At 40.1% G+C, this 23,884-nt stretch overlaps 1 protein-coding gene across 4 annotated transcripts in view; it reads left to right on the top strand.

The window, feature by feature from the left end:
- The window catches only part of LOC121519720 (cytoplasmic dynein 2 heavy chain 1), a 165,317-nt gene that overhangs the window by 75,583 nt on the left and 65,850 nt on the right, over nt 1-23,884 (top strand). For 2 of the 4 annotated variants that reach the window (XM_041802555.1, XM_041802564.1), the window contains exons 66-80: nt 243-369; nt 2,438-2,579; nt 3,652-3,761; nt 4,888-4,908; nt 5,476-5,574; nt 6,511-6,634; nt 12,910-13,073; nt 13,213-13,332; nt 14,462-14,596; nt 15,200-15,343; nt 18,579-18,668; nt 22,274-22,339; nt 22,442-22,492; nt 22,571-22,624; nt 22,904-23,035. In XM_041802555.1, the coding sequence (XP_041658489.1) occupies nt 243-369; nt 2,438-2,579; nt 3,652-3,761; nt 4,888-4,908; nt 5,476-5,574; nt 6,511-6,634; nt 12,910-13,073; nt 13,213-13,332; nt 14,462-14,596; nt 15,200-15,343; nt 18,579-18,668; nt 22,274-22,339; nt 22,442-22,492; nt 22,571-22,624; nt 22,904-23,035 (1,579 nt within the window). The remainder of the gene's footprint in view (nt 1-242; nt 370-2,437; nt 2,580-3,651; nt 3,762-4,887; nt 4,909-5,475; nt 5,575-6,510; nt 6,635-12,909; nt 13,074-13,212; nt 13,333-14,461; nt 14,597-15,199; nt 15,344-18,578; nt 18,669-22,273; nt 22,340-22,441; nt 22,493-22,570; nt 22,625-22,903; nt 23,036-23,884) is intronic. The other 2 variants (XM_041802574.1, XM_041802583.1) reach the window with 2 other exon arrangements.

Raw genomic sequence — 23,884 nt, forward strand, 5'->3', positions numbered from 1 at the left:
TTACATAAAGGTATACATAAATGTAATCATCAGATTTTTAAATACCATTACTTTGTTTTTTCAGTTTCAGATGTATAGATCTATATGAGCATATAAAACAGAATGGATTAATCAATATATACAGGGAAACACATGTTGAATTTTTCTTTGCTATTCTAACAGCTAAACTGTCATCAACACTTTGATATTTCTTTCAAAGAAACTTTATGATTTACTTTTCCTAACCTTTCTCCCTTTCCCAGATTTCAGTGTCACACAACAGAGGCTGCTAAGTTAGAGGCTGAGGTCTCAAAAGCACAGGATACCATCACTGCTGCCCAGCAGCTCATCTCTCAACTGGATGGAGAGCACACACGCTGGAACGCACAGGTAGTTTGACAAATGAGTGTTATGATTTGTGTATTGGTGTGGGAGGTTACACACATTTACTAAGAACGGGGCTCATTTGCCATGTTAGAGCAACAGGAGGGGTGTGTGTGTGCCAATGATTGTGAGTGAGTGTGTGTGACAGGGGGATGTATCCTGCTGTCTTGAGTCCCTTCTGGCTGTTTTTACTCCTCTCTACAGCATCTGTCTGCACCTTAATTAAAACACTCAATCTCTTACTGACACACACACACTCTAGTGCACACATTGCCTCCAACACGCTGCCTCCCTTAAGGCCCTCACCAAAGAGTTGGTTTACTCTCTACTTGTGTTTTTTTTTTTTTTTTATCCATATGCTCACACATACACACTTCCCTTATCTGTTTAGGACGCTACCTATGGTTTGCTGTATGTTAATGCCTCTGGGGGTTGTTTCAGTTTTTGACGAAAGGGGGTTTGGATAGAGAGGTGTACAGTGCAGCGTGGTTGATGGTAATAGTACAGTAGACCACATGTTCCTGAAACCAGGCAGACTAAGACTCTGCCCTACTCTCATGCTGTTGGTATTTCAATTAGGAGAGACTTAAAGGGGACATAGCATGCAAAAATCACTTTTTCAGGCTTTTCTAGCAAAAATATGTGCCCCTGTCTTATCCAAAATCCCCTCAAATACCAGAAAAATCCATTCCCTCCTTCCCCTCTCTTTCGCCACCTTTCAGAAAATGTGTGCTGAAACAAGCCGTTTTCAGATTTTCCACTCATGACCTCGTGTGGGGAGTAAGCACTGCCCCCAGGTTTGGTTGGCCCTCCCTGCTAGGAAGAAAGTTCTACCCTCTCTCCTGATCCTCCTCTCAGCTGGCAGCTGAGATGCTGGGTAGCTCAGTGGGTTACCCTGCGGACTTTTGTCTGGGAGATTGATGGTTCAAATCCCAGTTAGGTCCCAGTCACTTTGGATAAAAGCATCTGTACCTTTGTAGTATCAGGAGTGCCACATCCATTTCCTGAGAGGGGTGTGGTCAGTCAGCTCATTAACATTTAAAGCCACAGAAACAGCTCATTCTTAGAAGGGCTGAAACAGAGGGCTATTTAGACATACAAAAATCCTATACTGGAGTGTTTTTTCAGCAACAAACTTCAAAGGGATGTTTTGAGGACCTCTGAGACTAACATATGTTCCCTTTAATACGAGTTCAACAATAATTTGTTTTACAAATTTTTGATGAAAGAGAAATGTGCGCTATCTTCGGTGATTAGACTCCACTGTAATGACTTCACTGCACTTGAAAGGGGTAGTGTGGCAAACGGCAGGAATAGGATACCCCCCCTATGGAATTTAGACACTGGTGGTGTTGTTAATGAGGGATGCAGGATCAGATGAGGAGTAGACTCCTGGGCGGGACAGGGAACAATGAGGTGGCTTGGAAGAGGAGACTAAGATATGCAGGATAGGATGAGCAGACCTGTGAGGATCTGGACAAGATGTGGATAAACTGAATGGAGGTGGCTGGGGGGGGGGGGGGGGTGTTGTTGTTTCCACCCTGAAACGACAGGCTCTCTGTGAAAGAGAGGATGAAAGATTTGAAATATGACAGGTTCATGATGATTGGTCAAACAAGTTTGGGGCAGGATCTGATTAACTGAGTAGTTAAGAGAGTGAACGCCCATAATCAGCTCCTCACCAGAGTGGGAAAAGAGAAAGAATGGAAAAAGGGAGAGATATGAACAAGTGGTGATTGTTGAATGAGTAGAAACAGTCTTCCTGCTTAAGCTTACACTGAGCTCCATTAGTATAAATATAGATTTATTTTAGATCATTAGGAGCTAAGAAATACATTTACAACTCATTGCTCAGGATTTGGCTGATACATTAACATCTGTGCCAACCCTTCTGTTTTTCTCCCTTTTTCTGTTATTTTTCTCACCTTTCTTTTCATTCTTCCCTCACAATTCATGTGGTACTCTCCTCTTTCTTGGCTTTTCCTTTTCTCCCTAATCACCAACCTGTCTGTCCTCTCCTCTTGCCTCTCTGTCTTGTCTGTTTCTCTTCTCTGCGTGTCTCTCGTCCTATCAGATGTCAGAGATAAAGAATGAATTGGACACACTCCCTCTGAGGGCCATGCTTGCTGCAGCCTTCATCACCTATCTGTCTGCAGCTTCTGAGGACCGTAGAAGATGTTGTCTGGAGACTTGGATGGCTCAATCTGGATTACAGAGTAAATATTCTACTGCTGATTCTTCAAGACAGCACACAAGCATTGCTATATGCTGAGTGTTGTAGGTTCAAGGCCTCATCTAGTTTTTGTTTCAAGTCTTCAGGTGAAAGAAATTCTTGTTTTTTAGTAAGTTAGTTATTGATCATCTATTGAGGTTTTATATTAAACCAAAAGTCCTAAAAATTGAGTAAAGTAAACAGAATGTTTTCTTATTTGACAGGAAACTAAATAAAGACAACATATCCAATGAGGAAACTGATATCTTTATATTTTTTGCTGGAAAAATAAAGGCCTATTTCAAATTAAAATCCAGCAACAGGTTAAAAAAGAAGTTGGCATAGGGTCATGTTCACCACTCTGTTGCATCAGCTCTTCTTTTTACAACAGTGCAAGTGTTTTGGAACTCAGAAAACCAATTTCTTCCTTAGAAAGTCTCATTTTTTTCCTATCTTGCCTGACACAGGATTTCAGTTTTTCAATAGTTCAGTGTCACCGTGGTCATATTTTGTGTGTCATATTGCCCAAATATTTCAGTGGGTGAAGGCTGGGACTGCAGGCGGGCTAGTTTAGCAACAGACCTTCCTTGAAAAAAGATGTTGTCTTCTCACTTTCGACTCATAGGATCCTGAGCATAATTATTGAAATGCATCTCTTTTTCTTTCCAGTTATTACTTTTCTATTCACTGCTGTATGTCACATCTATTGTAAAAGTGATAATTATAATATAATTATTGCTGTGACCATACAAATCTCCTTGGCATATTAATTTCCAGAGGGCACAAGATGTGCTAGTAATACTCATTTTTATGACCAAAGTATTTCACTGCCAAGTTTTGGTTGTAAGTCCTGGGAACGCCTTCCCTGGAGGTTGGTTGTCAAGATTAGTGACCCTACTTAGTGCTATGTAGTGTGTCAAGGCTTTGGTGTTTAATTGGGCTTACTGTCAAATGGCTGCTGGGATGTCCAGTTCCCTCAATATTTGACGTTTTTTTTTTAGATAACCAAAAATATAGAAACAACCATGCATGTTTTCATTTTTATCATTTTTGTTGCGTATTTTTTTTTCTTTTAGAGTTTGACTTACGGTCATTCCTGTGCTCAGAAAGTGAGCAGTTGATCTGGAAGAGTCAGGGGCTGCCATCTGATGATCTCTCCATGGAGAATGCACTTGTCATACTGCAGGTTAGACACTGATTTTGTCTGTACAGTTTGGATGATGTGGCTTCTTTTGTTTTATTTTCCTTAGAGAAAAATTAATGTAGAAGCACAAAGGTCTATAGCAACAAAATCATTGCAAATATGAAATTCTGTCTCTTTCTCAAGTGATGTTCGAACAGACAATGTTTATTTTTGGTTTTAGTCTGTTCTATGCACATTTTCAATATGTATTCATTTTAATATAAAGTTTCTTCTAAAAAAACAGAATATAATGTAAAAGGTAGTTTTTTCCTTGAATTTAATTCAAAAGTGAGACTTCCATATTTTCTGGATTCATTTTATAAGAAGTGAAATACCTCAACGTATTTTTGTTTTTATCTTGATGATTATGGCTTAAAGCTTACAAAAATCCACTATCTCAAAATATTAGAATATTGTGTAAAATTCCAATTTGCAAAGGTCTCCTGAGTCTCTTTTCTATCACTCTGGTTCAGTACACACAACCACAATCCTAGGGAAGACTACTGACTTTACAGTTGTCCATAAAACAATCACTGACATCCTCCAAAAGGAGGGTAAGCCACAGAAAGTCATTATTGAAAGGTCTCATAAATCCGGAGTCAGCGCTGTCAGCCATCTACCAGGAGATTCTGCCAAAAAGCTTTATGGAGATACTGATTTCCTTTTCCAGCAGTACTTTGCACCTGCCCACAGTGAAGCCTAAACTACCAGAAACTGGTTTGCTGGCTGTGGTATCATGCCATGTCGCATAAATGCAGTAATTCATTCAAAAGGAGCCAGACCAAGTACTGAGTGGATAAATGAACATAATTTTACGTAAGGTCCACATTTCTGTATTGAAAAAAATAATAATTTTGTGAACTGGTGTTTTTTTATTTTTCTAATATTATGAAATACTTCACTTTGTATGAAATGAATCTAGAATATATCTAGGATATATGGATCTTTGAAATTGAATCACTGGAGAACATTTTTTTTTTATCATAATATCCTTTATTAGATGCACCTGTAACTCCAGCCACCAGTGTCCATAGTTATTAAAAACTTCTGTCCTTGCTTGCCATTTATCTGTCCTCCATTTTTTTCTGTATTGAGTTTCATGTGTCATTTTTGTCATTGCTGCCTTCAGATCAATGCACTCAAACTACGGGTAAGACATTGTTGCACATTTCATCCCTACAGCCCTCATTTAGTTTGGTGGAGTTTTTCTTTCACTGTTATTGTGCTTTTCCCCTTTGCTGGTTTGTGTTCATGTGACTGTGTGGGTGTATTTATTTTCTTTTTAAATGAAAAAAGCAAGCCAGTGAAGAAGTTAGAGTATACACCAAATTACCGACTTAGTTTAAACAAGATTGTTAGAAAATATGTGCAAATGTCCACGGCATCCACACGCACTAAATAAAGACAAAGAAAGAGTAGTTCAGGGTTACTTATATGTGTAAGACAAGTCCAGAGGAATAAAGCAAACAAATAAACAGGTTGAAGATGGATTGAGAAAGAGAATCTTTAAGCATGGGACCATGAAATAGGAAAGCACAGGATGAAAGCAGGTCTGTGGAATTTATTCTTTTGCCTGGTAAAGGAGTGATGTTTGGTCGATAAGCATGGCCGCAGTGATACAAGACTGGACTACACTCACACACAAACTTCCTAAATGAAACTGAAACTGTCCCAAAACAACTATCTGAAACACAGTTCTTTTCACTTTTGTACTCAGAGTGTTGCCTGCCCATTCCTGATTGATCCATCATCCAGAGCTACAGAGTGGCTTCGTACACATCTCAGTCAGCACAGACTGGAGGTTGTCAACCAACAGGTAAACACGTGTCTTAAAGGGAACATGCCATATTGATTTTGTTTACACTGATAAACTAGAAAAGCACCGGGAGAGCTAGACCTCCGCCATTAGCCCTATCTCCCAATAGTACAGATTCCCAAAATCTAATCAGTTCCTCCTTATGCCTTTTCTGATATTTCCTAAAAACATGTCATCAAAATCTGTCCATAACTTTTTTAATTTATGTTGCTAACAAACAAACTAACAAACAAACTAACTAACAAAGTAACAAACCCTGCCGATCACATAACCTCCTTGGTGGAGGTAATGAATCAGTTCATTTTTTTAAGCTAGCCATTTCATTCAAACACATCTTGAGGTGCCATAAGATGTTCACAATCAACCCTTTTTATATGAATCCAAGTCTTATTAATAAATCCATTACATAAATCACAAGTCACCAAATATATTCTGTAGTGGAGGTGTTACATCACAGGTAATATCTCTATTGTAAGCCATGAGAATACAGTGTAAGCCTTCTTATTTTGATTTTATTATCCTAGTTAACTTTATTGTTTAAGTCTGTTTTTATTTAACACTCTAATCTTTGCTTGCTGTTTCTTGCTATGCTGATTCAGTTAATTTGTTTATTGCATAACTGACCCAGATATGAACTCCACAAAGCCAAGATGCATGCATGGAAGACTGCACCGGTTGACCTTTAGTGTGTGCCCAAATTTAAAGAACAGTCTGACACTAATAAAAAAACCATGAGTGGATAGCAAAATGGTGCCTTCAGTAAGCAATGACAGAAAAATAACAATGTCAAATTTATTTTCATAGTAGGCAATACTTTGTAATTGCTAGTTTGCATAATAATAACCACAGCTGATATGTCACAAAGTACTGTATCATCAACATGTACAGGAATTTGAAGTTTTCTTTAAAATGTATTTTTGTGTCTGGTCTTTTCAGGATAGTAACTTCATAACATCTCTGGAACTGGCAGTCAGATTTGGAAAAACACTTATCATCCAAGAGATGGATGGAGTTGAGCCAGTACTCTACCCTCTGCTGAGAAAGGACCTCATATCACAAGGTGTGCACATGAATGTACATTTTTTATGGACAGTTGGTTGGGGAGAAATAATTCATTTTGCATCACAACTCTTTAGAGCACAGTGCTAAGGGTTAACCAACCAGCAGCTAGCTAAACTACAACCCACTTCTTGAAAAAAAGGAGTTTTGATATGTTATTTTTAAAATTATAGATTTAAGTTTGTCACAGATGTAAAATACATTGACATTTAGTTAATATAAACATTTTACAAGATTCTTCTAAGAACATACACTTAACAATTGAAACCTATACACAGAGGGGGAAAAGTACAAGACTATTGTACTCAAGTAAAAGAACATTTACTCTGGTTAAAGTTTACTTAAGTAAAAGTGAGATTACTGGACTATTAATCTGCTCAAGTAAAAGTAAAAAGTACTTGATTTAAATTTTACTTTGAGTACTGAGTACTGAGGGCTTTCACTTTCAAGCAGGAGCTGCGTGGGGATGAGAGCGGACCTTTAGGAGATGTGATCGGACCAGTCAACAGTCAATAGCGCAGCTGTGGTGCCGGTTCATGACAGATATAACAGCCTAAATAAATGAATAAATCATACTGGCCCAAAAGTGCGTCGGCACACCGGGAGATGCCCGGTATGCCGGATAGCGAGTCCATCCCTGCAGAGTTGTCTGAGTGTCTCCATTGTAAACAAATCCAGCATGGCGAGGGGGGCAGCTCTCTGCATTAGCAGTGTGCATGGCTAGCGAGTGGTGTGCGGACTATATAAGACTCTACAAACTTCCTGTAACTCCGTTCATGTCGACAGTAGGAGAAAATAACTTCAGTCTTATCTAACATGATCTGAAAGCTGAACCTGTCATTCAGAAGTCTCTGTCCTTTATCCATTTCTGCTCGCTTGTACTGCATCACGACGGCACCACTTCCTGGTCTGGCAAACTACAGGATGGATCAAGGGTCATACAGAATGTGCATGCGTTAATCGTGCGACAAAAAATTTTGCGGCGTTAAAAGTAATTTGAGTTAACGCGATATTAACGCGTTAACTTTGGCAGCCCTAATAAAAACGTCAACTTACAAATTATAAATAGTATTCACAAACAGTTATGTACAGGTTGGATATATTACAGATTGGTTGTGGTGGAAATATTTATATGTACATCTATATACACATATACATACACACACATACATATATATACATATATATATATATATATATATATGTATATATATACAAAAGTGTACAGATTATATATATATGTATATATATACAAAAGTGTACAGATTATATATATAAATATGGCTTATTGCACGATTACTTGGAGCATTTTATGTTGTGGAGCCTAACAGCTGCAGGAAGGACAGACCTACGATACCTGTCCTTCACAAACTTTGGGTGTAGCATCCTGTCACTAATGGAGCTCCTTAGTGCAGTGAGTGTGTGTTGTAGGGGGTGGGAGTCATAGTCCATCATGGAGGACAGCTTGGCTGTCATCCTCCTCTCCCCCACACCATCCACAGGTTCCAGAGGGCATCCCAGGAAAGAGCTGGCCTTCTTTATAAGTTTGTCCAGCCTTTTCCTGTCAGCTGCTGTGATGCTGCTCCCCCAGCAGACCACGCTGTAGAAGATGACAGAGGCCACACCAGAATCATAGAAGGTCTTTAGGAGTGCCCCCCACATCCCGAAAGACCTTAGCCTCCTGAGCAGATAGAGTCTGCTCTGACCATTTTTATAAAGTGCAGTGGTGTTATCAGTCCAGTCCAGTTTATGGTTTAGATGAACACCAAGGTACTTATAAGATGTCACCATCTCAGTGTCCCTTCCCTGGATGTTCACTGGTGATGGGGAGAAGTGGGTATGCCAATGAAAGTCCACAACCAGCTCCTTGGTCTTTCCAGCACTAATCTCGAGGTGGTTCCACTGGCACCAGTCCACAAAGTCCTGGATGAGTCCTCTGTACGACTGGTCATCCCCATCTGTGATGAAGCTGGCTGTAGCAGAGTTGTCAGAGAACCTCTGCAGATGGGTGAAATGTGGGAAAAGTCAGCAGTGTAGAGGGTGAAGAGGAACGGTGACAGCACTGTTCCCTGGGGGGCCCCTACTTTGCAGAGGACAGTCTCCAACACACAGTCCCGGGTCCTCACATACTGTGGGCACTTGGTGAGGTTGTCCACAATACAGCATGTGAGGTGTTGGTCCACTCCAGACAGCTCCAGCTTGTCCTCCAGGCTGTCCGGTCTGGTGGTGTTGAAAGCTCTGCTGAGGTCAAGGAAAAGGACCTAAACAGAGCTCCCAGGCAACTCCAGGTGAGACAGAGCTCGATGGAAAAGAACGATGATGGCGTCGTCTGCTCCGATCCCAGGATGGTACGCAAACTGCAGAGGGCCCATGGACAAGCTCACCAGGGCGCACAGGTGGGCAAGGACCAGCCTTCATGAGGTGGGATGTGAAGGCCACCGGCCTGTAGCAGCTAGGGTCCTTGGGATGCGGGGTCTTTGGCATGGGTACCACGCAGGACGTCTTCCAGAGGCGTTGCACCCTTCCCAGTTTCAGGCTCAGGTTGAACAGATGTCTGATGATCCCACTCAGCTGGTCTGAGCAGGACCTGAGGAGCCTGGAACTAAGGCCGTCCGGTCTTGCAGCCTTTCTGGTCTTTATCCTCCTGAGCTGATTTCTCACCTGGAGAGGTGTGAGGGACAGGAAGGAGCAGGGGAGCCCCCCTGGGCTTGGGGGGGGTACTTGGGCAAGGTGCTCGGAGATCAGTGGAGGGGGCCTGCTGCAGGGCTGACAAAAGTGGGGGATGGGCAGATATCTCCTACAGAAGTAGGTGTTTAGTTCATCTGCCCACTTATGATCCCCAGCTGCCTGAGAGTTTGGCTCCTGGTGGCCTGAGATGGTATTCAGGCCTCTCCAAACTTCCCTGGTGTTGTTCTTCTGCAGCTGTTCCTCCATCTTCTTCATGTATCTGTCCTTCCCCTCCCTGATTTTTCTCCTCAGCTCCCACTGGACAGTCTTCAGCTCCTCATTAGCTACTTTCACACAGCCTCTCTTTTCTGTGTCTGTTACGCCTTCATTCCGCAACGCCATTCTGTATGAAAGCGACCGTTCCGCAATGGGGGGTCGATCTCACCCCACCTCTGATCCGGATCGAGAGATAGTATCAGAGCCGTAACAGACTTTTCCGCAACGAGTGTGGAAGGACGTCATGGCATTCCACAATGGCAAGTGTGCCTTGCTGTCTCCATGAACAGGAGGTTTAAAAACCAGCACGGTTTAATCGAGTGGCATTGTATCGGAGAAAACAACAGCAGGATAAAACAGAATAATGTGGATTAACTGGAGAGACTGTGAGGTTAGAGAGCTGATCACACTCTGTACAGGAGAGAGCAGACACATCTCTGCTCACAGCAGCGTCTGAAAAGTTCCATGATGTGTTCAAGTGAGCTCGGTACTCTGAAGTTTCTGACCTCCAACGTTAATATGTGTGCTGTGACGCTGCTTAAAATCGGACCTCCAACTCACAATCATGGAGGAAAAAAAGTCTATTGGATCTAATTGATCAAAATGAATGTTTGTGTTATCTTCCCCGTATTTAATTTAGAAAATAAAAAAGTTTTGAACCGAGAAATCCAGAGTTTCGAGTTTCATTGAAAGAAGCAGCTCGGGCAGCGGCTGCCATCTGGATACGGGATGCCGGGGTTTGTGTGCATGCACGGCTCTGTTACACCTTTGTGTGAATTGCTCGTTGCGAAACAGAGACGGGCATTCCTTTTTGCCTTTATTGCGGAATCTCTGTGTAAAAACAGCTTTTGTTTCCTGACTTAAAGGCCCTCTTCTTCTCCTTTAAAAGGAAAGGAAGAGGCCTTAATGTCAGGATTAATCCAGGGTTTGTCGCTGGAGAAACACCGTACAGTCCTAGTGGGTACAGTGTTCTCCACACAGAAGTTTATGTAGTCCGTGATGCTGTCTGTTAAACTGTCAATGTCCTCCTCATGAGGTTCACTGAATATTTCCCACACTGTTGTTTCGAAGCAGTCCTTCAGAGCTTCTTCAGCCTCCTCAGTCCACTTCTTCATGGTGCAGGACACAGCTGGTTGCCTGTTAATAGGGGCTTGTATACAGGCAGGAGATGAACCAGGTTCTGATCAGCTCTTCCTGGGGGGGAAAGGGGTGATGAGATGTATGCCTCCTTGATGTTGGCATAATAAAAGTCCAATGTTTTATTGTCTCTGGTGGCACATGTTAACCTTGCAAAGCAGATAGAGACGCCCGTTTCCTTGTTTTTCACTGGCGAATCTATCTTGCAAAGCTCCCATCTTAACCGTTTGGGCCCAGTTAGAAAGTGACAGGACCAATCAGCAATGAGGGGCAGTACTTTCAGGCGCAGCAGAGTCGTGACGTAAACAAGCAGCAGCAAGAGCTGGTTCAGTTATGGAGGAAGAGATTAGCATGGATGCTGCTAAAGCGCCAGTTTTATCGGAACTTGACAACATTTATCTGTTACAAGAGGAACAAAGAACAGCAGTGAGTTGTTTTCTTTTCAAAAACGACAAAAGTCGAGTACTTACATGTCTTTAGTCGCCATGTTTCGAGTTATTCCTCAGTAGCTGCGCATGCGTTGCTCTGATTGGCCCGTAGAGATGTAACAGACAGAATGTTCATCCAATCACACTCCGAGTTTTTTCAAATCCTCTGCCTTTTCCCAAACGTTTTCTATTGAAGCTTTACCAGATGGATGTGTGAAACACATCCGTCTGGCATGTCAGGTTAGGCACATGTGACATACTGAGTGAATTTGGGCAGAGTGGAGGAAAAAGAGGCATGATTAAAGTCCCCGTAGATCAGTAAGAGGGCCTGAAGGTTCTGAGTCTGCAGACTGTTTACCGCGGTGCTGATGACGTCACAGGCTGCATCAGCGTTAGCGGAGGGAGGAATGTACACAGCCACCACTATAGGGTATGAGAACTCCTGTGGCAGATAGTATGACCTCAAGCTAACAGCTAACAGCTCAATGTCCGGGCAGCAGTGCGGCTCTTTGATAGTGATGTGGCTGGAGTTATACCATCTATCATTCACAAACACGGCCAGCCCCCCCTCCTTTCCTCTTACCGCTCCTCTCTGTCCAGTCTGCCCGTATGAGGGAGAACCCATCCAGTGCTACAGTCGCATCTGTGTGTTGCGTACTCAGCCATGCCTCTGTAAACAACAGCATGCTGCACTGCCGGAACTCCTGATAATGGCGGGTCAACGCCGCCAGCTCGTCCATCTTATTTGGGAGAGATCTTACATTCCCCATGATGACGGACGGGAGAGTCGGTCGATAAGATTTCCTCCTGTTATGGCATTTAATCCCGGTATGGCACCTCTGCATCCTCCACCTTAACTCGTGGGGGACATCAAATTGCTCTTCCAGCCGCATAGCTGTGTTGTGCATGGCCAACAGCTGGTCCTTACTGTAAACAATGGGAGCCATTGCTGCTCACGGACCCACAGACATGGAGAAAAAGTTGTTGGAGTTGTATGAGTCTTGAAAAAAAGCACAACAGGCACCGTGCTCGGTGTCTCTGGTGCACTGAAGTTTTACAAACACAACAAAATGAAGTAGAGAAAAAAGATGTACAACAAACAGGAATAAAATAGGAAAATTAATAAAACAGGAAAAACCCTGGAGAGTCCTCAGAGTTGCTGTAAAAGGCTGCCGGTCAGTCGGCGCCATCTTACATCGATTTCTTAAGGGACTTTCTCAAGTAGGAGTAAAAGTGCTGATTTCAAAATAGTACACATACATACATGAAAAAATACTCAGTTACAGTAATCAGAGTTAATGTACAACATGAAAACAGCATGCTGATTTCTTGAACCTCGCCCTCTATAGTTAACTATAATATCTTAGTCTCTTCATTTAAAGGATGTTTCAGTAATATACACCTGTAAACAGAGGTTAAAAACCTACCTGTGAACTGCAGTGATTCATAAGTGTATGAGTCATCTTGGGAGAAGTGGATGCCAATCTGAAGCTGAACTGGAAAGATCGGGGGCAGACAAAGTATGAGAAAGGGCAAGTTATACACATTAAAGTGGTCTTGAATAGGAGGGAAAAAGAGGAGAAACACAAGCATTCCAGTGCTGCACTGCAGGAAACTAGAAGACAGAGACTTATGAGGGAGTAAAGGGTGAAGGTAGAATTTAAAGTGGCCACTGAAGAAAAATTTGTTAAAGCCTTTTGATGCAGTGTGAGTTGTTAACACAAACTTTCTTTCTTTTTGTTCAAATTCATCAAACATAAACACAAAGGTCCTAGATATGTGGTTCAGATAGGAGACAAAGTCATTGATTACAACGAGGACTTCCGTCTCTTCATGGCAACACGGAATCCCGCCCCCTTTATCCCCCCTGATGCTGTTTCCGTAGTTACAGAGGTCAACTTCACTACCACCAGGGCAGGTTTGCGAGGACAGGTAATATGCAAACTTAATCCAAAAGTTCATATGGACCAAGTGCTTAATATTTGTATTATGATGTCAATATAGATGACTGACACTGGTATACAGTGATGCTGTATTTCTTGTCAGTTGACCTGTTTGTGTCTGTCGTTAGCTGCTAGCATTGACAATCCAGCAGGAGAAGCCAGAATTGGAGACTGAAAAGACAAGACTATTACAACAAGAGGAAGACAAGAAGATCCAGTTGTCTCAGCTAGAAGAATCACTCTTAGAGGTAATGTAAATCTCATAATACAACAACTAAACAGAGTAAAATTCTAGTGCACATATTTTTCTGTCCCTGTCTTTGCAAATAAGTGAGGATTATGAAATTTAAGGAAGGCTAGAGAAATCAGATTTTTTTGTAGACCCACAAAATCTCTATAAAGTGAACATTTTTTAAAGTAAAAAAGAGCAAAGAACCTCTGAAAGCTTTTCTTGGTGGAAATGATGTTTCTGCTCCTTTCCCAACCCGCTTCGGTATTAGTTTGCACTAGTTATAGGCGGGGTACAGTTGTATTGCAAGCCGGTGAAGCTATTAGCTGGGATGTAACTTAAGTGATAGTTTTTAGCATATCTGGACTGCATTTCTTTAATGAAAAAGTAGCAAAGAACCAGACTGAAGGCCTTTCTTGGTGGAGAAGATGTTTTTTCACTTCTCCCTACCAGCCTCGGCTTGAGTCTTATCAATGTACTGGGACTGTGCATGCCTGCTACCTCATTTTGTCTCATTACTCTGATTGGCTTATGTTGATTGTGACAGAATATTTGTCCAATCACCTTCCAAGATTTTTTTGAAAAGTCCTACCCTTCCCAAACATTATATGGGAGGTTTCCCAAATGGATATGAATATATCCCATGCAACTGGATATATGAAACAGTCTATCTGGCCTGTCAGGTTATTTGGTAGCTGCAATTAAACTGGCAAACCCTAATTTGGCAGAACTGTCTCCACACAAATATCCTATCAAATCTTTGAAAAGCTGTAATTTTGAATTTTGGTTGGGAATTAGATTACAGACTTTCTTAATTTGCTTGCATAATAATGGACTTCTAGGTTTCTTACTAATAGGCAGCTGTAGCTTAATTTTATACCCATATATCAAGAAAACTTAGTCAACCATCTTAGTCATTTTTATTTACCATATTTTTTCCTGGGATGCCAGGCAACTCTGACATGGTATAATACAGATGCAGAATTACTCTTAGACACAAAGATGAAACCCACCCCCATAGGAAAAAATGAGAATGAGGAGAAAGAAAATAACTTTTCTCAAGTGATCTTACTGATTAATTACTATCTGTATAAACCTCATTTTATCTTTTGTGTCCTTCCACTGACAATCTCCTGTTTTTTGTACAGACCCTGGCCACAGCTCAGGGTAATATTCTGGAAAACAGGGAGCTTATAGACAGTTTGAACCAGACCAAGGCCAGCAGCGCCCTTATCCAGGAGTCACTTTTAGAATCACACAGGCTGCAGGCATCCTTGGACCAGGTATGTGACTGAGCTCAGAATATTTTGTTCCGTAGCATATATAATACAATGACTTCAAGAAACCCTTGAAGGCTCTTTGAACACATTATCATATTCAGTATTCCTCAACCCTAAACATTCTAAATATATGCGATAAATCACAGTTGCAGCTTAAGTCCTTTACCCTGCTACTCACTGCACAAAACGCTATGAATGTAAGTTTGCATTGCAGCAGATAAAGTTCTACTGTGAGTGTATTACACATTCCTCCTCTAGGGTGCAGTGTTGCACCAGAACAGTATTTGTACTTTCCTTTCTTTCAGCGTAATTTTGTTGTTCACCTCTCCTCTGTTTCTGTCTTTTATATGTACCACTCTGTTTTTTTGTCATATTTCCCCTTTTTTATCACATCTCATATTGCCCATCCCCATTCTCCTCTTTTTGCCTCACATCTTCACCGAAAAAAAATCTCTTTTCTCTTATGTTCCCACATAAATCTCTTTCTTTGTCATCCATTCACCTGCCGTATTTGCTAAAACATCAGTTTTTTCACTGCCTCTTGGTTTTTCTACTCTCTGCCTTTCTTTGACCTGTCTTTTCACCTTCTCCCTGCCTGTATTTTAGGAGAGGGATGCCTACCTGCCTCTTGCAGAGAGTGCCAGCAAAATGTATTTTGTCATCACAGACCTGTCGAGGATCAACAACATGTACCGCTTCAGTCTTGCATCTTTTTTGCGCCTTTTCCAAAGAGCTCTTCAGGCTAAGAAGGTGAATGTTACACAACTTTTGTGTTCTATTTTCTTTCCTTCCCTTCCCTTCCCTTGTTACAAAGACACCAGTACAAAACCCTAAAGACCCCAAAATTAAAAGGTGACTCATTCAAGAGACAGGTAAAAATTCACTCAACTTTTCCACTCACATTACTAGTGTAATGCTTTTTGATCTGAACACCTTAAGAGCTTATTTCCTGTAAGATTATTTTTTGGCTTTTGTGTTCAGATAGGATAGGGTTGTGCCAACAGAACCACTACCAGTGCCTCTTTTGCAGCTTAATTAATACAATTGTTTAATGTTTACGTGGTTCAGGGCATATTTTTTTATTTCATCCCACTTTATTTACTTGAGTGAGTTTTATTTAGACTGACCTGTGCAGCTGTGTATGGCACTGCTGTTCTCCATCTGAGCCCTTAAAACTGTCAGATAACCACACACAAAAGCAGACACACACAGACACACTCCCATCCACACAGACATTGGGTTGAGAGATTGAGCACTAATTCCCCAAATCCCATGTGGGTTGTTAGAGCCAGTGCTGTCATCCAAGAATGTCACCAGGCAGCAGCTGGTCACCACTGTTTTGTGTGTTTTTGTGTGGACATATTCAGTGAATGTGGTCAGAATACAGCACAAATTCAGTGACCTTCTCTACTCTTTCTTTGTACCTTTTGTTTGTTGTTTTTACATTCAATGAAAAACGTGAATTTGCTAAACGGCTACAGATGTTTTCAGAGATTTCGAAGAGAATTTGAACCGCTCAGTCATCAGAGCAATATTCTTCAATTTCATATTTTAATTAGTAGATACACAAGACAACCCAGGTTGAACAATGGCTTTAGGTAACCGTAAACAAAAATTCAAGCAGGAAACATTAGTCATAACACTCACTCAACTTTGTATAAAGAATAGAGAGAGATTAATCAATTCCATTGTGTCTCAGAGATGTTTGTATTCTTACTCAATATGCTTTCATCTAATAGATTACTAGCTTTCTTATCCCAAGAGACAGAGAAGAAAAAAATATTTCATTTAAATTTGTGTCTTTTTGTTTGACATTTTTCATTTACCTTTTAAAATGTACCTGATGTGACAGAAAGAGAAAAAACTTCAAATGTCACTGCAGCCCGATTTATTTAATTGCCGCTTAAGCACTGTTGGTTAGGATCATTAATGAAGAGACATTTCTGTATCATTTTCATTAAGTTTGAAAAAAAAAAAATCTTAATTCCTTTGCTGACCCTATATCAACGATGTGCAGAGGATTTGAGAGGGGCAGGAGCCCAAATTTACAGAACTGTATTTTTTCCTTATGATAATTTAATAAAGTAATGCATAGAATTACTACAGCTAGGAGAAAAAGTGAGATAGAAAATTGGAAACTTTTAAATTCTTACTGTACAGGCATTAGAACCTTACCATTTTTCCTGTGTTTTCAGCAGCAGTCCATTTGTGATAATGCAAATTTCCCTCTCTATGAAATTAAAATGCAATTCCCTCTTTTTTAAATGTAACTATCTTTTAAGCTCTGATTGATTCCTCTCTGCGGAGTGCTCTGTTGTCCACAGCCGAGGGTCAGAGATGGCACTGATGGGTGGCCATCTTACTTAAAATGTAATGACTTGAGATGAATGTCCAGGAAAAGCCAGTTTTGACTTGTTCAAACTTTTTTCTTTAGTCAGAAACAGGAAAAAGTAGCCAGCTTAATTAAGCAGCTAGTCAGAAATTTAGCTTGCACTTTGGGAGAGAGTTTCGCAATTTAACGCATTTAATAACACTATGGCTTTACACAGTTTTCTATAATCCTATAAAATTGCTATTTACTTTATGCATCAGTTTGACCCCCTTACACCGAATTAGCTCACCAGTGCTGAAAAGTTTTGCACAACATACACACCTATGCCATTAACCCTTTAAAACCTAATACCTTAGATAATAGCCAGAAAATTCTCATTTTTTGGAAATAAGATGTTTATTTAACCTTCTAACAAAATCCAAACAAGAAAAATGCCATAATATTTCATACATACATTTTTGTATCAAATTTGATACAAGATGTGAACGAGATGTGATTTCTGCTCATTTATTTTAACTTAAGTTTATTTTCATTTTAAGAAATGAAAGAATCAAACCAACTCTCAGATAGCATACAGATTAATAATGTTGACACTGTTTAATGTTCATCATCTGCTTATCCTTTCCTCTTTCATTCTTCTTCACAATCAGTCCTGCTGTTTCTCTATTGTTCTGTTCATCATCTGGAGTTGTTTGTCTTAATGGAGCACACTTAAGCATGTTATGTAATTGCACAATAATTGTGCACTAACTGAACAATAGCACCTATAATCACAGAGGCAAATGTACATACTCATACTTTCAAACTCCAAGAAGTCCTTCTTGCAGGATTCCATCTGGGCCACTGTTTTGCTCAGACTGACTGCCCTCACCCAAATGATCCATTTCTGTACCGGAGCAGAATGCAGTCCAGCTCAGCTCAGCTACGCTCAGCTTAGAGCACATAGATCACAATATCACAAGTTCATAAGGGGAAAAAGAGAAAAACATACACGTGTCTTCCTTGTCAGATCAATCAGCTCTGTCCAATGAAGCATGCTGAAAGCAGGCTCTGTTAAAAATAAAATCAGCACTTATCTCAAATGGAGCTGAGTGGAGTTGCATTTCTAGCACACACCAGAGACGTGCCACAGCGCGTGCTGTGAAAACCCAAAGATTGACTAGAAAGTGAGCTATGTGCTTACTGCGTGTTCAGTGCAGATAAAAAACTACACACATTAACTATGAGAGAATTACCCATACCCAACCCATGCTGTTTTGAACAAATCTCAAGAGATGGAGTTGTGTTTTTCCATCAAGCTCGGCAACCTTTGACATCTCTCCTCCTCCCCTCCCCTACACAGACAGAGTATCTAACCATATATGTGAGCTTTCTCTCACAAGGGGATGTGCTCTAGTAGCTGCAGCAGGAAAGAGGTTGAAGGGGAGGGTATAAGGCTGACCTAAGTTATATATCTCTTGACTTTGTATTCACATCGAAACAAACATTCTGTCATTTCTTACTTAAAGTTCTCTTTCTCTGTACAGGGTAAAGGGAAGGTGCTCAGGCCTCTTTTATTGTGCGTGTGTACATGTCTGCCCCCTCATACCTCGTTTAGTTTCCCCTCTTTTCTTGTATTGATATGTTTTTTTTTGTGTTGTGTATGTATTCTAGGAAGCAGAGAACACAGAAACCCGGATTGCTGCTTTGGAGACCAGTTTGAAGTATATGGTGTATGAGTACGTCTGCCGCTCACTTTTCAAGGTAATACACTTTTAACAGCCCAGATTGAGTACTGCTGTGGCTCAGAGCATCTCTTACAATCCCTGTCATCACCCAGGTGATTGTTAAAGATGATAAGTGTGTAATGACAGCCATTGCAATATCACTGAGCTATACTCAACTATACTTATTTTACCCAGATGAACCCTTATTAAGCTCAACATGGACTAAACTGAAATATTAACTGGACAATTATTTGAAAAGGCTTCTTTTCAACAACCATCTCCTGCACCCTTTGTTATATAAAATAGAGCTACAATTCTTATTGATCGTTTAGACCAAATGCACAATCAGGTAACACATACATTTACACACTTAAACAATCAAACCTGTGCAGCTAACGCAGTAATGAAGTGTCAAATATTGACCTACAGGGCAATCATTGCATCGATCAGGCAGTAAATGGTAAATGTAATTTCTTTGTCTTATATGTGTGTGGGTGTGTGTTCCCTGAATGTTGATAGCAGTTTCAGCGAGAGTCAGGGTAGCAGTAAATTGCCTACTCGTCTATAGGTTATCAACAAACACAATACAGAAACATGCATCTACATAACCAAGATATAGCTGCAGCCCAGTCATTAGCAGCAAGGAGACATTGGACTACATTATCAGTGCTCCTGTCAACACCCCAAAAGGAGATAACTTGAGAAGGGAGGGAAAGAGGAGGGGTCGCAGGGGCCCGATGAAGGGATAAAGGTAGACGATGAGCAAGAGAGGACAAAATAAGGCAAACTGAATTACTGAAAACAAAAGAGGGCAAATCAAAAAGAAAAGATAATCAGTGTTAGATAACCTCATAATGTCTGACCCATATTTTTTTAATAACTGTGTGTATAACTCCATGTATTGCGTGAATGTTTAAATCCCAGCACAAACACCACTGATTCAGCTTAATAAGGTATTGACTAAACATGGCCAGACACATCAGAGCTGTGATAAGGAATCACTACCAGATATTGATTGTTGAATCTATAATGAGAAAATATTGTCCTTTTGATTTTATTTTTTAAGGATGTAAAGTTTTATTCAGCTGACACCAATTGAGTTGTAAAAGATGTAACTTTTCCATGCAAAGAGCTGTTTTAGATGCAGTGACATGTACTTTCTAACATTTATCTGACACTGGCATATTAGCTTTGCCGATTCTTGTGTTTTTAGAAATGCCTGTCAAAATCCATAGAGAACATGCAACAATAACAATATAAGAGTTATCTTTTTGACACACCGGAGTACACAAGAGGATTTTACACTGAGGAGATCATATTTTTAGAGTGGTAGCAGTGAACCATCAAAGCAGGGAAACAACAGGATTGTGTATCTGGATGAGCTCCATGTCTATGTGCTGTAGACACCTACTGTGTTTGGTCTTTGGGTATGCCCATGAGTAGGGTGTCAGATTGAAGAATTTGGGATGTTTAATGTGCATGAGAGAGAATGTTTTTGCATTTCTTGGTAAACTTAGTTGTTGGAATTGTGGTGTTCAATTGTGATGTATTCCAGCATGTTATGTCGACTTTGGTTCCTGTCCTGTCAGAGTACCAGTTTGACAGCAATTCACACAGATGTTTGCAGATACTTATCAATTTCTGGCTCATTTCAAGCATTTATGCACACATTCAATAAATACACAGATGTATGCACCCAAAGAACTATACATACACTCTCAATATCGAGCCATTCTTTGTTTGATTGGCTCAACCATCCCAGATCAACTGTGCCCACTCTCACTTCAGAAAATTGAGTTGAACCGAAGTCATCCAGACATCAGATCAAGTCAGATCAAGAGAGCAAACATGAAGAGTAATGAGAGAGGGTAGTGTACTCTGGTCCAAATGTAGCCTAAAGGTTTGTAAAGCTGGCTCCATAGCTATCGGTAAATGAACAAATCATAATATTAGGTTACAGACGGGGAGATGTGCTTTGAGAGCTTTTGAAGATAAAGAGTACAAATACCCTGTTGTCTCCTTTGTCCCTTCCTTGTGTTTGCTTATTTGTTAACTAGATTTGTATTTTTCATGAGAATAGGGTGAGAAAAATTTGATAGTTGTCATACATGCATGCATTTTACCTTTCTCAGTTTTTAGATATTTTTATCAGTTGCACACAGACCACAGACCCCACAGAGGTGGGGCTACAGAAAGGTCAAAAACTTTGAAAAAAAAAACAAAAAAAACAAAAAAAAAAAAACAAGAAAGAAAAGAAAGAAATTGAATAAGATCTTCTTGCATCATTCATCTGGTGAGTGTGTGTGTATTAGAGAGAGAGTGCAAGAGAGAGCATGCATGTACACTTGAGTAAATTTGCTTTCTGCATTCTATTTCACTGTTTCTTACTGTTTCTCTTGTCTTAATGCCATTTACTATATCCACCAGGGTCGTTGTCTTTCTGTTCCTCTCTGTGGGTGGGAGTAGGATAAGCATCTTGATTAATGGATTTCTGTTATCTCTCTTAAACTCTGCCAGCAGTTGAAAAAAAAGAGAGACAAGCACAAACAGTGTGTGTAGGACTTATAAAACACAGAGCAATTTTTGAAATCTGTCTGGATTTTTTGTCAACATGTAGCACTTCTTTACAAGCCCTGTAAGCCTGGAATATGCAGTACCTGTAAAATATATTCACCCCCTTGGATGTTTTACCTTTTCATTGATTTAGAAATCAGTCATGGTCAATATCATGTTTCTTGCCAAAACGTTTTTACAAAAACCTTGTTAATGTCAAAGTGAAAACAGATAAGTGACTGCTTAAATATTTCCCCCCTTCATGTCAGTAATTAGTGGAAGCACCTTTGGCTGCCTGTGTGGATAGGTCTCAATCAGGCTTGCACATCTGGACACTTCGGTTTTACTCCATTCTTCTTTGCAAAACTGCTCAAGCTCTGTCAGACTGCAGGGGGATCAGGCATGAACATGCAGGTCATTGTCTTGCTGGAAAATAAATCTTCTCTTAAGCCGTAGCTCTCTTGAAGATTGAATAAGACTGCCTTCCAGGATTTTCCGTATTTTGCTATCCAGGGCTGGCTGCTGAGAAGCATCCCCACAGGATAGTATTGCCATCACTATGCTTCAAAGTGGAAATGTTGTGTTTGTGGTGATGTGCAGGGTTTGGTGTCTACCAAACATAGCGTCTTGTCTCATGTCCATAAAGCACCATTTTGGTGTCATCAGACCAAAGAACTTTCTTCTACTTGACTCTCCCACACACCTTTTGGTGAACTTTTGGCCGAACTTTTAATAGCTCTTAGATTCACCCTCACATTTATCATAATAACAGATGGAAGGTATTGATAGATGTAGGAGTTAGAGTCAGGTGGGTTCACAGGATCAGGCTGTCTATGCCAGTAGTAATTGTAAAACTAAGCCAACAGTTGAAGTTGAGCAGATTTTAGATTCATTTTAACATTTATAATAATCATAAAGCTGTAAGACTAATAATTATAGTTGCAGCATTCAGAGTCAGGTAGGCCCACATCAGAAGGCTGTCCACACCAGTGATCCATCGAGACTCAGTAATTTGGTTTTAAACTGGGTCACTTTACATATAAGATATCCATGTATCAAATTCTGTCTCCCCTTTTATCTCTGTTCCAGGCTGACCAGTTGATGTTTGCTGTGCACTTTGTGAAAGGCATGTACCCTGAGCTCTTCCAGGAGAGTGTAAGTATCTGTTAAGATTTACAGTCTTCCTAGTTTTAGAAATGAATGCTGACATAGAGTACATCTTAAAACATGCCAAATGTTGAGCTACTCTCTCTGTAGGAATGGGATGTCTTCAATGGATCCATCATAGGAGAAATGTTTAAGAAAGAGGTAAGTGCATTTTTTAGTCTAAAAAATTGGGATATAAATAATCTATGTCATTAACTCACTTGACTACTTTTTCTGCAGGACTTTCCTTCTTGGATTGACCCTGAGAGACAAGGAGCACTGGCCATTTTAAAAGTAAGTGATTTGCTTACTAACGACACAAGCACACTCACGTTTAACACTAGATATATATTATTACTTGTTCTGCTGCATATGCACTGTGGAATAAAACCACAACAGGTATAGATTAATGTTTCATTATGTAAATCATGACTTTATCAACAGCCTAACTGTTATTGACATTATGATTTGACATAATTTGTCCTTGCAGGGCTGAAAAGTAGATCTATTTATCTAAGCTTACTTTATTACCTGTCTATGACCCTTTTAACTTTTGTCATCCTTCTTTTACAGTCTACATTCCCAGCTCTCTACCAGTCCCTGTGTTTGATTGACTCAGACCTTTGGCTGTCCTTCTCGCAGAGCTCACAGTGTGAACAAGAAATCCCATCATCCATTGCCAAGAAAATTACTCCCTTCCAGCAGGTCAGTTTTCTATCAAAATCAATCATTTCATCCGCCAGATTGAACAGCTTAAGTATATTTGCCTGACTTGTCAAAATCAACACACATTTAAACATTTAATTGTCTTTACCCTTGCCAAAAATGTAATCTTTTCTGATCTTTTTATTGTTGCTCTTTAGATTCCAACAAAACCTGGACATGGATTAGGATTTAGGTTAGATAGATTAGATAGTTATGTAGATATATAAAAAATATATTAAAAGATTTAATCACTTTATAGTTTTCCTGTTTCAGTAAACAACTTCAGTGCAGGCTCTTCCAATTTCTTAACTTACTGATTTTTTTCCCTGTCAAAATTTGCAAACATTACACCCATTTCAAACTAACATTGCACAAAAACAATTTGGGGGGGATTTTGCCCATGGTTGACACAACAGTATTATCTGATAAAGGAACATAATGCAGTTGTTTGACATTGCTGTACTTGACATTTTGCAGTACTTCTACTGTAATAACTAAACAACAACAAACAAACATCAACCAACAAGATTTCTTACAACTGTACCACTGTTAAACAGGAGTAAGAATTCTTGTAGAGGTTAAATGTGTTTTTTGTTTTGCTCCTTCATATATGAGATTAACAAGACAAAAGCCCTGTCATCTGAATTTGCAGCATTTTTTAATCCCTTGCTATGACCAATTTTTATCTGTTTTATATCTGTAATGCTTTGGTCAGTGGCAATCTGACAAGGAAAAGCAAGGAGAAGGAGGTGACATAACTCTACATGCTCGCCCTTGTTTTAGTGCCAGCCAGGTATTTTCTTTTGTATGCTGCAATGTCCAACCTAATTTTCTAACTTTAAACTTTGT

Source organism: Cheilinus undulatus, linkage group 2 (genome assembly GCF_018320785.1).
Source record: "Cheilinus undulatus linkage group 2, ASM1832078v1, whole genome shotgun sequence".
NCBI classification, from domain to species: domain Eukaryota; kingdom Metazoa; phylum Chordata; class Actinopteri; order Labriformes; family Labridae; genus Cheilinus; species Cheilinus undulatus.